The sequence below is a fragment of the Pagrus major genome, chromosome 13, assembly GCF_040436345.1.
Source record: "Pagrus major chromosome 13, Pma_NU_1.0".
Classification (NCBI taxonomy): Eukaryota; Metazoa; Chordata; class Actinopteri; order Spariformes; family Sparidae; genus Pagrus; species Pagrus major.
The window spans coordinates 27,422,504-27,437,279 of record NC_133227.1 but is presented as its reverse complement, the minus strand read 5'-3'; the positions used below and the strand labels follow the sequence as shown (position 1 = coordinate 27,437,279).

Here is a 14,776-nt window from a genome sequence, read left to right as displayed (position 1 = left end):
TTATCTGAGAATCAGAATCATGTTTTCTATCAACACCTGTTTAATGTGGTTCGGCCCGGCAGGAGACAAACGAGTCGTGACAGAGAGCACGATGGGAAGACAAAAAGCAAAATCAGCCTAATGAAACGTAATTAGTCTCTTGTAATTATTGCTGATGTTTAAATTGAATCATTTAAATGCACGCTGACTTCATTAACTCAGTCTTAATGTGCAGTATTAGTGATGTAATCAATTATAATGAGGAAGTGAAGTCTGTCATTATTATTATGGGATGGCACGCTGCTGATTCTGTTCATTTAATGTCGGATAGATAAACAAAACAACCTGCAAAATGTTGCAAAATTATAGCACAGTAAGAAGTACAAACAATATGCCCTCTGAGGAAGTAAGGGGGAAAAAATGAAACAAACATTTAATGAAGATTAAAGACGCTTTAATGTGCAGTCGAAAGAAAAGTCCAAACAACAGAACATGATAATTAAATCAAAAACAACCAAGGTGGGAAAATATGCTCCCATCCACTTTTGTAAAAAAAAAAACAAGTATTTGGCCATAAAATGACATTCAGCAGCTTGTTTTTACAAGAACATCCATCTTTTTATGCAAACATCCACAAATCAAGAACAAATCCACCTTTAACTTTGTCACATGAGGCTCAATCATCAAGACTCTACTGAGCTGCTTTTGTAGATGAAGATGTAATTGTACAAAACGCTTCCTACCTAGTTTTTTGATTTGTTATTTAAGGACTGTGGATGTGTGTGTTAGTGTCGAATGTGTGGACGATTTAAGGCAACAAAACAGAAAGAAAATAAGACACGACACATTTATATACCAATGGTAAACTAGCTGAGATATATAGCCAATGATATAACCGACCGTCTTTATTAGATGATGCGATGACTTCTTTTGTTTTACTCGCTGCAGAAACAAAACGTGTATAAATGAGATTACACTGTCAAACCGGAGTAACCGGCTGAATTTATCCTTGTATTACCTCAGTTTAGCTGCGATGAAGAGTTTTCTTTTTTTACAAGCTTCAATAGAACGAAAGAGATCAAGTGGACGTCATCTATAATGTTTAACATTAATGTAAATAATGTGAGTTGGAGAAAACATTTCCATTGAAATCGCTTCCAGAGACAGAAGTAGGAAGTAAAAATCAAATATTTACATTCAGTTGTCAGTTTGTTATTGGCTCCACTCAGCTATAACTAATGCAGTTGAATACAATAACCTTTCAATAACGCATATATAAAAATAAAAAAAAGATGTAAAGAACTATTAATTATAGAGATCAAATCCATTTTTAATGCAAAAATTCAAAACGTGATCCAAAAATGTCAGTTTCTCCGTTTTAACAACCTTTGTGGCCATTCGAGTACATTACAGAGTTTACAAGGTGCGCCTGAATGCACCATGAAGCACTTTTTTTGTAATTACAGGACTGTTTTAATACAAACATTAATCCGTCAGTGTGCGACCAAAGAAGGATCTACCCACATCTTGTGCTTGGCGGGTGAAAAGGGAAATTAACGATCAATCTCAGGATTATATGAATAGATATCAAAATGTTTTTTTTTTAAAACCCAGCCCTATAAATCATCACGAGCACCAATTTCTACAATGAAAACAGGAGTTACGACTTCACTCAATCTCGACTTCGATGTCAACGGCCTTCAGTTCTCGAACAAACACGACGTCCGAGTTATCGTGAAGGTCCGGCTCGCTGAAGTCGTCCTCCGGTTCCTCTTTGATCTGCGGGGACTGCGAGACCTCGAAGGGCAACTCAAACACTTTGTTCAGATAATCCCCCTTTCTGCTGATTTTGTCTGCTATAACGACTGCCTTAGATGCGATGGACCAGGCGAACTCCACCTTCCCGTGTTTCAGAGGGCTCAGATCGAAGTTGTACTCCAGAATCTCGTACAGACTGGGAACGTACCTCTTGGAGTTTTGTTCTACGTACTGGTGGATCTCCAGGAGGGCTCCTCTCGTCAGCAATCGCAAATCGAGTTTCTTTTTGGGTTCTGACTTTCTACTGATCTCAAGGTCCAGTCCAATCTCTTTGCAGATGCAGTAGCTGTTGACTTTTTTCACCTGTTGCATTTTTGCATCCAAAGCCTCTCTGATCGGCTTCACGTCTTCTGTATCCAGATCCTCCGGGTGGTTGTGAGTCGGTGGTTTTGGACCAAGCTTCACATGACCCTTCAGTGGGACAACCGCGTTCAACCACCTGTTTGCTTTTGGTGTTCTGTAGTGATTTTTTATCAAGTATCTCTGTGTTGTGTACCATCTCTGGATCACCTTTGCAGCCTCTGTCGCACCACTTTGAAGATCAACATCAAAATTGTGCTCAAGGATGTCGTTAACTACCTCACGGACTTCTCCACAAAGCTCTCTGACAAAGCTGAATATTTCGAGCGTGGCGCCCGTGGTCAGGGTGTTCAGATCAAGCTTCTGGCTCGCCTGACGTTGTTTTGTCGACCAAAGGTTGAGCCCTAACTTGTTACAGAACTGGTGTGGCTCCATGTCGGTCTGCTGGTTTGTAGCCGAGGCCGGTGATTCCACGCCGGGCTCCTGCTCCGCCACCGTTTGACTCTCGCTTGTCATGTCAACCGTGTTGTAAACTTCGGGGAACCGAACAGGACTGTTGAGAAACTCCATTTTCCATCTATCAGGGCTGCTCTGAAGAATCTTCTCCTTTGTTATCATGTAATATATAAAATTGCGCTGCTGCGTCTCATCTTGGAGGACAAAGTTGAAGCCGACGTCCAGAATTTCTAATAAGAAACTCTGTGCACTTTTTTTCAACAAGTTTGCAAACCTATAAATCTCCCACAACACGTGGTTGGTGAGCAGCTTCAGATCCACGTTCTGTTTGTTCCCTGAACCGACGTTGAAGTCTAAAGCGATCTTCCTGCAGTGGGTAAACAAGTCGTTCACTTTGCTCGACTTCAGGATTTGTTTCGAGCGAGGTGCACGCCTCCTCCACAGCTTCTGTTTCAGATCTTTTACATTTATGTCCTCATTTGTATCTTCAGACATCAGATCTGAGACTGCTCTGAGGGTTGTTGTGGTCTTTGGACGAGGGTTAAATGAACTAGAGTTGTGGCCGTTTGTTAAAGGCTGCACAGGTGAGACAAAAGCTTCCTCCTCCTCCTGCTTTACGTCCATGGACACTGCAGACTTTGCTGGAGAAACAATCATCATTTTTTCTGGTTTTGCTTCTGTTCCTGACTGCATTTCTGTCTCAAAATCAACGGGACACATGTACGAAAGGTCACCATCGTCGTCCCCGTTTGTCAGCGTTCCCCATCTCTCACTGGCTTTTGTTAGTCTTTCCACTTCTTTAGAATTGGTGTCAGGTTTTTTCCTCTTTCTACAATTCTGCTCCGGTTTCTTGGTTGTGACTTTAAAAGGCTCCTTTCTGAAAGCGTCCCTGGCCTCGGCTGTTATGCAGGTATACCGTCGCTCCGTCAGCTTGGACACGCACATACGGAGTACCGTTTTATCCAACTCAAGACCGAAGTTTTGCTTGACTAAGTCACAAACTATCCCAGTGTGAGTTCCACAAAGCACTCTGGAAAAGTCTAACAGCTCCATCATCACAATGTTGGTCACCAGACTTCGGTCCAGTTTCTGTCTCAGTGGATCGTCTGATTGGAAAATCAGAGTCACACCAAGTTCTTTACAGAAAGGGTAAGCATCTCCCGTTAGCTTTGCTCTTCCTCGTCTCTTTATGACGCACGAACTGCTCACAGCTCCGTTACTCGCCGTCATCTGATTTTCTGAAGATTGGCCGTTCTTGCTGCCGTCAGTGAGGACCGACGCATCCACGATTTTGTTCCTTTTAGGGCAGTAGTCTCGTCCTTTCTTTGACTGACTAAGCCTCATTATAGCGTTTTGGTCAGGCAGCAGAAACGTTTCTCTAAATCTTTGAGTTTTGAACTTGATTTGTTCCTTCAAAAGTTTTATTTTACCGTGAATACGTGTTGCGTATTCATAGCACTGCTTGTCATTGTCCATGTCCACGCCGAGGTCAAAGTTGAACTCTAGCATTTCGAATAAGAAGTACTTCTCGGACTTAGTCACCGTTTTGGCAAAGTCACAAATATCCACCATCACGCCATTCGTCAGCAGACTCTCATCTAACTTTTCCTTCCTTTCCAGTGCCGCGTTGAACTCCAGCCCAATTTCAACCGACTGTGGGAACGGGACCGCGCCTTTCTGATACCTGACGCCATGGTGGATGCGGCGCTGCCAGATGTAGTCATCGATGCCATCCATGTCGATATCCAAATATCCCCCAAAGAGTCCTCAGAACAGAGTCCAAGCAACCGCCACTGTTACTGCATCACCACAGCATCTTCTCAGTCTGTGTACAGAAACAACATTGAGCTTGAGTGAGTTAAGTTATTTAACACGGCATTATTATTTATAATCCTAAAACCTTTGAATATGGGAGCTGTGGGATCAACTTGCTAGATTTATGATGCCTCATTCTTTGGATGTGTTGGTATAAACATGTCCATGCTACAATCACTGTCGCCAAAATATGACAGTTAAAAGGAATATCAAATCTGTTTATCGTTGAAGTCGTTTATAAGCAAAAATGTCAATTATTCTCCAGTTCCAGCTTCTGAAGTGCAAGGATATGTTGCTTTTTTATTCAAGTTTAATACCATTTCAAGTTTTTTATCTTTGGCTTTTTGATTGTTGGTCAGAACATATGAAAAACACAAGGTTGCTAAAGATTAAACCTTGACAGAGAGCAGCGTCTGTTTGAGGCCACTCATGTGTTAAGATATCTGTGATTTAAGGAAGTCTAGACAAATTTGTGCCGCAGAGCTTTATTGTTTCTTCTTAATCGTCTCACTATCGCTCAGATGTACTGATATATTTATTATCAATATATAGTAGTTAAAACCTCAAGCATCTACAATATATTCACACACATATAACATATCAATAAATTAGCATTTACAATATTAACGAGCATTTCAAATATAGTGTGTCACCGATACTGGGTTACTGGATCACTTTATATAAAAAAGGTAATTTTATTTGTGACATTTTAAACACATTTTGCTGATAACACTTCTGTACTTTTGCTCAAGTAAAAACCACTACAGCAAAATTGTGCATTTGTAATAGATAGATATTGTTCACAAGTCACAAACCAAACATTAAAAACAATCCTGTCTGTTTCCTACTCTTTGACAATTTGAAGGTGACTCTTTTTGTTATCAATTTAAATAACAATTTCACAGAATTAAACCCATATTTAATTACATGAATCACCTCAGAAACTTTATACCGAGACAACCTATTTGTCTTTGAATAAAAAGGTTGTTAACACTCTCAAGATTAAACAAAACACACATATTGTTTGTATTATTGTATTTCTTCTCAGTCCATTTGTTTACTTTCACTCCATTTGGATTTGGTAACTCATTTTAAATTAATTTCATCTTCAACTATACCTCTTCTGAGTACATTCACCTCTAACACTCTTGCATCGTGTTTTTCTATTAAAAGTATGATTTAAGTTTTAAAAGCGCTTTATTTCCGAGTGTCATTTTTCCCAGCTGGACTTGGATGCAACAAAATGGCCGCCGCATGCAAACACAACTTCTGTTTTAAAGTCCAAAAATACTCAGTTTATATCAAACCTGCGGCTTAATACGTGAAACAGCACCACCGCCCGCTGGTGACCGTGTTGTCTGCTGAGAGCGAACCTGCACACTTGTTTTCCAAACCAAAAAATACACCGAAATCGGCGTTGAAGCTAACATTAGCCCCTCAAAGGAAAGCTAACGTTAGCATGTGGACAGAAGCGGTTCAATTAATCAGTTTAATCAATCATTTGGCAGAGAGTGACAACATACGAGCACTTACCAACGACCGGAGCACACGGCGGTCACCTGGAGGTGGACGAGTTTGGTGAAGTGTGTTGTGTCGATGTGTTTGTGGACAGAAACGTGTGTGAAGCTGCAGCGCTGCAACACGTCCAAACTTCCTCTGAAGGCCGCCTTCAGGGACGCATCGGACACCCCAGCGTTAAAGTCCACCAGCAATGAGCAGTGTAAATGACACATGAAGCTTATTAAGCGCTTTTGCATTGATTTCTTTTGAGGCAATCTTGAGTTACATAATCCATATTCTTCTTCTTCTTCTCTGTGTTTCAAGGTGCAAACATCTATTTACTGTATCGGAGATTATAAATGCTTTTTCAGTCAGTTAAAGCAATTTGACTTCATAATATTGGCTCTATTTATCATTTCACTGATACATCGATAAGTAGCAGATAATCTTATTTCCAAATACAGGACGAAAAATTCGTACATATTTCACATTCCTAATTGTAAACAAATTGGTTTAATTTTGCTTTTGAACATGTTTGCTTTCATTTGGAAATTTTGAAAACCTCTCTGACCACAGAACAGCTGACAGGCTGCTTTATGTGTGTCTACAGGGGCAATGTTAGTGGTTAGGACACTGTATCTGCCTACTGTGCTGCAAATGGCTTGGGCCTATTCTACATCCAGGATATGGTGAAACTACACCTGGTTGTATCCGTGGTTGATGTGTTGTTATATCAGGACAGACTTTTAAAGGTGCTGTTTGTAAGAGCAGTTGATTTTTATGAGTCTCATTGCCAACTCGTCAAAAACTGATGCCTTGGGATCGTAGGACAGAGTGTCATTTTTTCATTATTTGACGAGTTGGGAATGAAACTCAAAAATCCACTTTTCTTACAAACAGCACCTTTAACTTCTGCAACTATTTTCTGAAAGGAGCCCTGTGAAGTTTTGGGGAAGAGACGTCTAAATAAACAAACTCTCTACGTTTTCATGATGGAATAAACTGGATGAACAAACAGACCTTAAAGGACAACACAATTTCATATTGTTTTACTTTGTTTATATGTGGCGGACCCTGCCACTCTTTTAGCATCAAACTGTTTTCTGGGGACACTTTTTTCCTCTGAGAACAGCTTGTTTATTCACGTATTACCTCATTATTATTGTAAATATTAAAATTCAGTGTTTGAATTTCTTCTACGAAACTACATAGCGCCCTTTTAACGCAAATAAACAGCATATTTCTATGACATTTGTGAAACTAATTCAATATGCGTATCGTAAAGTAGCCTTTATTGTCTTGAAGTGTAAATATTTACTTATTATATGTACTAATTATTATTTTTAACAAACTGGTCTTCCTGTCTGAGCTTATTGAAACCTAACAGTGATTTTCACACAGTGTCACAGTCAGAGTTCAGGAGGGTTTCATTTCCGTGCATGCGCAGTGTGGAGCACAACACTCAGCCAATCCCGTGAGAGCGAGGGCACAGCTGTGTTTGCATCAGACACGGAAATATAAAGCGGTCAGCTCGCAGGGTAGGTACTCGTTTTGTGACATACAGAACAAACTCATCATGCCTGATGCACCCAAAGCAGCGAAGAAAGGCTCCAAGAAGGCCGTCTCCAAGGCCGTGAGCAAGTCCGGCAAGAAGAGGCGCAGGACCAGGAAGGAGAGCTACGCCATCTACGTGTACAAGGTGCTGAAGCAGGTGCACCCCGACACCGGCATCTCCTCCAAGGCGATGGGCATCATGAACTCCTTCGTGAGCGACATCTTCGAGCGCATCGCCGGCGAGGCCTCCCGCCTGGCCCACTACAACAAGCGCTCCACCATCACCTCCAGGGAGATCCAGACCGCCGTGCGCCTGCTGCTGCCCGGGGAGCTGGCCAAGCACGCCGTGTCCGAGGGCACCAAGGCCGTGACCAAGTACACCAGCTCCAAGTAGACCCGCTGATACCCGCCAACACAAAGGTCCTTTTCAGGGCCACACACTGCTTCTACCAAGAGCTCGTTCCCTTTATTATAACACTGGTGTTTATAACAAACCCAGGTGGATTTTACTTTAATGTTTAACTGTCACAATTCAACATAATCTCAAGATAATTTATGAATTACTTCTGGGATGAAGTAGAGACTGGCCCAGTTAACAGAACAACGACTGACTCTGGTTTAGGTTTAAATTAATCATTCAGATTCTCGTTTAATAATTCACCGAACATCTTGATCATTTTGGAAGACCAACAGTAGCCAATACTCCCACAATGGGAATATAAAGTTATTTTTCTATTTGCAATATTTACTAGTTTACTCTCTTTGGTTGAGGGGGGCTGTTATTGTTCCAGAAATAAAATAGGTATGGGTGCAATAAATGTGTTGCATAGTTTTTGGTGGCCAAAGAAGATAATTTAGATGTCAAGTGAAACTCTGAAACACCCTTAACCAATGTAATACATTGTGATTTCAGGGGTGTATTATCTGGTGACTATCAGCAGTACCAGTAACATGTTACATCTTTACATTCCCTGCAGAACAAGTTGAATGATTGTAGAGGGATGTTTTCACTTTGCTTACTTTAAGATGCTTAATTAATGAACTACCACAGATTATAAGTGTTTCAACCACATGATAAACATTATAACTCAGGAACCGTCTCTTCAGAGCGGGTGGGTGGCTCTTAAAAGAGCCGTTGGGTTTCGGTATCAGCGGGTCAGGACGAGGTTCAGCCGCCGAAACCGTACAGGGTGCGGCCCTGCCTCTTCAGCGCGTACACCACGTCCATGGCGGTGACGGTCTTCCTCTTGGCGTGCTCGGTGTAGGTGACGGCGTCGCGGATCACGTTCTCCAGGAACACCTTGAGCACCCCGCGGGTCTCCTCGTAGATCAGACCGGAGATACGCTTCACTCCGCCGCGGCGAGCCAGACGGCGGATGGCGGGCTTGGTGATGCCCTGGATGTTGTCGCGGAGGACTTTACGGTGCCGCTTGGCGCCTCCTTTACCGAGTCCTTTGCCTCCCTTTCCTCTTCCGCTCATGTTGTCAGCTTAGTCTTCAACAAAGTCAACTGCCTGCGCGCTGCAGACACTCTGAATTTACAGCCTGTCTGCGGACGTAAAGGAAGACGCGTGTTCGGTTTGGTGGGCGGGGCCAGACTCGACGGTCCTTCCTACATGTTCAGCAGCTGAAAGTGAAAATACCTTTTGAATGTCGTCATTTGAACAGTTGTGATACATTTTGCAAGAGGAGTTGATGTAGGTCACATAAAGCCCACCGTCAATCAGTGTTCTGGGGGTGTAATTTCAGGAGGCGACCGCCATTCCGACATTAGGCCCTAATTGTCGGAATGGCAACACTTAAACCTTTAATTAAACATCCCATCGTTCCGACAATTTTTGCCTCCTAAGGTCGGAATGGTGGTATTTTTTTCTTGTTTAAACGTGTTGCCATGCCGACAAATCTTTTAAAAGGGTTACGGGTTAGGGTTAGCCTTGTCGGAATGGCGGGACATCAGCATGTCGGAATAGTGGTATGTCTGAATAGTACAATGTCGGAATGGCGGTATGTCGGAATGGCGGTATGTCGGAATTGCGGTATGTCGGAATTGCGGTATGTCGGAATTGCGGTATGTCGGAATTGCGGTATGTCGGAATGGCGGTATGTCGGAATGGCGGTATGTAACCGTAATTTCAGAGGTTATGTATCTATAAACCAGCTTTCAGGATACGGTCACACATACACATAAACATCAGTGGCAAGTTCAATTCTAGACAAGCGAATGGACAAAATAAACATTTGCATCCGGTGGCTAAACACAGTGGTGTCTCTGCTTTGCTGACTTCAACATTGGTGAACTTCAACCAGTGAAGTCAATGACACGACCAAAAACATAAAGATGTGTGTTTGACCCCCCCTCAAATTGACTGTAAACCATCAAACTGATTTTTGTGTGCCTCACCGGCAGGTGATGGTCATTTGCTTGATTTCACATATTTGTAACTGGACCCTAAGGTTATTGATAGCAGGATGGAGGCGAGGCAGGATGTCATCTGCACAAAAAGTGAAACACTATGAATGCATTGTTCGTGCGATGCATCAAAAATACAACATGCACCCTGGTGGCACAGCATAGTAGGATATCTAATATTCACCATGATGGTATGGCCTACTACTGTGAGGACGAAGGTTACACATAATATCAGTCCAGCAAGGAACAAAGTACAAAACAGTCCTTCAAATTTAAACATCACACTGGGGTGGGCACGCTAATTTTCGCCCCATTTTGGCTCGGTGATGCGGGTTGAAGATCTGGATGGTGGCACATAAATATCAAGGAGCTTTGCATTTTGTTCTTTACACACTGAGGCAACAATGTGCAACAGCAAGTTCATTCTTCTCCTTGTGCTTTTTACTGCTAGAGATTTAATTTACGCTTCAAAAATCACACCAGTGGTGTTTATCTGTGAAGATTATCCTGCTGAACAAAGCGGGTATCAGAAGTCATGGATATAGGGCACGTAATAAAGTGAAGTCACTAGTAACGTCATTATCCCAGTGTCCCTTACAAATCGAGTAATTTTAAGAGTTGTCGCATCGTGAGGAGAAACTTAACCAACTTTGTGAAACTGCTATGGCACATTTCATATAATTGGCGCCTTCTTGTAAATTCGGCATTAAGTACAAAACATTAAGATTTTTCTTTCCTTGTAAAAAAGTGTCAGTTAATCATTTCCTGTCAGATGGGTCCTTGTAACAGTCGCTGTGTCTGATTGGTTAGTTTGAATGTTTCCCTCCAATAGTTGATCAGCTGCAGCGCGGGAGTCGCTCTGTGCTGACGTCACTCCAGCGGTGTCTTTATAAAGCCGCTGTTGGCCGTCAGTCAGCATCGAGTCCTGATCTGTGACACAGAGAAGACAGCTGAGCTAAGATGGCGAGAACCAAGCAGACCGCCCGTAAGTCCACCGGAGGAAAAGCTCCCAGGAAGCAGCTGGCCACCAAGGCTGCCCGCAAGAGCGCCCCGGCCACCGGCGGAGTCAAGAAGCCCCATCGCTACAGGCCCGGTACCGTGGCCCTCAGAGAGATCCGTCGCTACCAGAAGTCCACCGAGCTGCTCATCCGCAAGCTGCCCTTCCAGCGCCTGGTCCGGGAGATCGCTCAGGACTTCAAGACCGACCTGCGCTTCCAGAGCTCCGCCGTCATGGCGCTGCAGGAGTCCAGCGAGGCTTACCTGGTCGGCCTGTTCGAGGACACCAACCTGTGCGCCATCCACGCCAAGAGGGTCACCATCATGCCCAAAGACATCCAGCTGGCCCGCCGCATCCGCGGAGAGAGAGCTTAGACTCACCCCGCACCTGTTCAACAACACAACGGCTCTTTTAAGAGCCACACACCGACACTATGAGAGTAACATGTCCGAAACAACCACAACAATACTGGTTTAAAACATCAATGAAAATATCAAATACTGAAGTTCCCTCTGGTTTTATTATTCTCCTTCCAGAATACAAACAAAACAAAACTACAGAATATATAGAGATAAGAATAGATTGTAGAAAAAAGTGCATTAAATCTACATTACTCATAATTAGTTAGGGATATGGGTGCATGTGTGTGTTTATGCATTTGTGACCAGAAGTATTCACAAAACACAAAATAAAAAATCAGGTGACAAGCAAAAATAACCCAATAACTAACTCTGAGAAGTGTGTATTAGTGTATTTTCTTATTAATAAAATAATAATATAAATTATATGAACACTACCAGCAAGACATGCAAAGAGATTTGCTTTGTAGCCTACTTACACTTTAACTTCAGCATAGATAATATTGTAATCTGTAATAACTGGCAATAAATGCTACAAACAACAGAATAATGTACAGGAATATTGCAAAAAAACAAACAAAACAAAACTGTGTGAGTGTCCAAGTGGGCAGTAAACAGAGAGCCAAGGCTGGAGGCCTCTTCCTGTTGACCTTATTTCAGAAAAAACTTTGTTTGGTAGTGAATAAAGTGAGACAAATAATTTATTTTTATCTTTTTGTGACTGTGATGTTTTTACAGATTGTTTCCATACTACTGCCTTTTGGCTTGATTTACAAATACCTTTCAGAAATGTCACTGACAAATACTTTACTCACTTCTCCCCAGATGAAATGTACATGATTCATTTATTATTATAGCAAAATATTACATTCATAAAAACTGGCTCGAAAGCAAAAACAATTAGACTACATATTTAAAATGCACTCCTTTTAATTAGCAGACCTCTAAACTGTTTAGTTATTGAATAAAAAAAGGTGCTGTGAGGGAAACCGGAAGGGGCGTTACTCCAGCGCTGAGGGGGACACAATTGATGGTGGCACTCATGTGAAGCAGGAAGTGGGTGTTTGCGGAGTAAAGTGTGATGTTTAGGGACGTTAGAGGATAAAAGTGCCGGGAAATACGATGTATAATGGCGTCTGTAACCTCGGGGACACATTTAAGTTCACTTGTGATAGAAAAAGGCACCTGGATGAACGTTTAATAAAAAAGGAGTGGACCTCCGACGTTGTTTGAAACACATCTGTAAGACACTATATATCGTTTAATTAAGATTTTAGTTGAATGTCACTGCGTTACAATTAAACTAAACACCATCTCACACTAATATAAAGGAAATGTCGTCTTTAGTTTCGGGTGGGGGGCTCTTAAAAGAGCCGTTGTGTTGGTTGAAGCCGGGTTCAGGTCTTCACTTCTTGGAGGGCTTCTCGGTCTTCTTGGGCAGCAGGACGGCCTGGATGTTGGGCAGCACGCCTCCCTGAGCGATGGTCACCTTGCCGAGCAGCTTGTTGAGCTCCTCGTCGTTGCGGACGGCCAGCTGCAGGTGGCGGGGGATGATCCTGGTCTTCTTGTTGTCGCGGGCGGCGTTTCCGGCCAGCTCGAGGATCTCGGCGGTCAGGTACTCCAGCACGGCCGCCAGGTAGACGGGGGCGCCGGCACCGACCCGCTCGGCGTAGTTGCCCTTCCTCAGGAGCCTGTGGACACGACCCACCGGGAACTGGAGTCCGGCCCGGGAGGAGCGAGTCTTCGCCTTGGCTCTGACCTTTGCGCCTTTACCGCCGCGTCCAGACATGTTTGCTCTTTTTGTTTCTGGGGTTTCGTTGAACGAATAATGTCAAACATCGGCGGACTCCACCTTTATATAGCCCCCCTGCTGTTCGCTCATTGGCCCGAGTGCTCGCAGGTATCAGCGTCCAATCAGAGAAAATGTCGTTTTAAGTTTCTGTTTTGATGAAAACGCCCTCCGCTCTGTACAGTACGGACCTTTCAGAATAAAACACGACGACTCAAAAATTTAAATTATAAATGAATGTACCCTTCTAAACCGTACTCTAATCATCTTAAAGACAATAATAATATAATGATAGTTCAGCTTTTTTATATCTCCAAACTCAAGTAGTCTAAAACTTCTTATATCCAGTAAAAAAAAGTCCAAAATAATTGTATTTCGGACACCACAGCTCCTCATGAGAGGCTGCACCTTCTGAAGGCTGCGTTCAGGTACGCATTGAATTCCGCTTTCATCTATTAGGTTGGATGATCTCACAAGAAACCAGTTTTCTTTTTTTCATTTTATTTTGAAAGAGAAAAAAAAAAGAAAGCAATGTTTCCGCCCGGTCTCGAACCGGGGACCTTTCGCGTGTTAGGCGAACGTGATAACCACTACACTACGGAAACCCTGTGGGGCGTTCATGTTCCTATTCCCCCTGGAAAAATGAGATGTAGATGACGAGGGACTGGATTCTTAAACTTTTATAAATTGTTTGTATTTGAAGTTCTCAAATAAAAAAAAAAATCAAAAATTCAATATTAAACATTTAGTCCCTAAGTTATGCTGTTTCCCTGAATGCAACACGGTGTAAAATAAGCAATAATATAATTTAAATCTTTTAAAAAATAAGTAAATAGACTACAAATCTCCATGGATACTGGATATCAACTTCTAGTGGTACAGCACTGCACACATTGTGACAGAAACATGCAGAAAGCTCAGTTAAATGTAATTTAAATAGTCTTTTTATCTTCCTCCTAACAAAGAGAAGTTACTGCTATTATAGAGAACATCATCAAGCTTCTTTTTGAACAAAACAAAGCAGCCAAATGCTTTTGAAAAACCACCAACATTTCTCAAAAAACAAATATCTCTGACACTTTATATACGCTGCACAAAAGCATATGAATATGTAAGTCTGCAGAGATTAAAGTACTGAAATATGAGATCCTTTTAAAAAAGAAGATACACAATATAACAGGTAGATGTGATGCTGTCATACTAGGTGCCTTTTTCCACTTTAAAGCTCCTAAAAATGGGGGAAATAACAGAAAAATCAGGGTTCAGTGGGTCACTTTGTGTCATAAACAGCTAAAAGTTCATGCAATGTGATGCAGTACACAGCCTTCACCACCAGATGTCAGTCAGATACAGTCGGTGGGCTGCACACAGGTACACTCGTACATTTTGTACATTAATGTGCCTTTTTATTAAATATTACTCTTCATGTCCGTAGAGGTGCATGTCTAACGTGTTACCTGAGCGGGGATAAACACCTGGGTGGGTGAAGAGGTCGGTGGTCGTGAAGTTTGAGAGGCTGCAGCGCCTCCACACACAGGTGAGGGGCGCTTTCAGGTACGCATCGGAAATTCCGCTTTTAAATAATTCCAGTAAAAAGCAGTTTACTCGGTCTGTAGCTATGTGTAGACGCTGTATGAGTATTACTCTGCCGTGTTTGGGAAAATAAAGATTGTTTCCGCCCGGTCTCGAACCGGGGACCTTTCGCGTGTTAGGCGAACGTGATAACCACTACACTACGGAAACTGTATGCATGTGGCGTTCAAGTGCATACTAAAACCGGAAATGTCCTGTCGTCTGACA

General features: G+C 42.5%; 5 protein-coding genes across 5 annotated transcripts; 2 read left to right on the top strand and 3 right to left on the bottom strand.

Annotated features, from left to right (window-relative positions):
• Positions 1-411: 411 nt before the first annotated feature.
• LOC141006551 (uncharacterized) lies at positions 412-6,035 on the bottom strand. Its single transcript, XM_073478754.1, has 2 exons — positions 5,902-6,035; positions 412-4,378 (listed from the first exon to the last, which is right to left on the bottom strand). Exon 2 carries the CDS (start codon positions 4,288-4,290, stop codon positions 1,648-1,650), a length of 2,643 nt encoding a protein of 880 aa, XP_073334855.1. The 5' UTR covers positions 4,291-4,378; positions 5,902-6,035; the 3' UTR covers positions 412-1,647.
• A 1,409-nt stretch (positions 6,036-7,444) lies between these two features.
• On the top strand, positions 7,445-8,240 carry LOC141006609 (histone H2B 1/2-like). Its single transcript, XM_073478830.1, has one exon. The coding sequence runs from the start codon at positions 7,445-7,447 to the stop codon at positions 7,814-7,816; it is 372 nt and encodes a 123-aa protein (XP_073334931.1). The 3' UTR covers positions 7,817-8,240.
• A 47-nt stretch (positions 8,241-8,287) lies between these two features.
• LOC141006611 (histone H4) lies at positions 8,288-8,985 on the bottom strand. The gene has a single exon (XM_073478832.1). It carries the CDS (start codon positions 8,900-8,902, stop codon positions 8,591-8,593), a length of 312 nt encoding a protein of 103 aa, XP_073334933.1. The 5' UTR covers positions 8,903-8,985; the 3' UTR covers positions 8,288-8,590.
• Positions 8,986-10,317: 1,332 nt separating this feature from the next.
• LOC141006605 (histone H3) lies at positions 10,318-11,331 on the top strand. The gene has a single exon (XM_073478826.1). It carries the CDS (start codon positions 10,792-10,794, stop codon positions 11,200-11,202), a length of 411 nt encoding a protein of 136 aa, XP_073334927.1. The 5' UTR covers positions 10,318-10,791; the 3' UTR covers positions 11,203-11,331.
• Positions 11,332-11,870: 539 nt separating this feature from the next.
• LOC141006607 (histone H2A.J-like) lies at positions 11,871-13,005 on the bottom strand. Its single transcript, XM_073478828.1, has one exon. It carries the CDS (start codon positions 12,974-12,976, stop codon positions 12,593-12,595), a length of 384 nt encoding a protein of 127 aa, XP_073334929.1. The 5' UTR covers positions 12,977-13,005; the 3' UTR covers positions 11,871-12,592.
• Between the last annotated feature and the right edge of the window lie 1,771 nt (positions 13,006-14,776).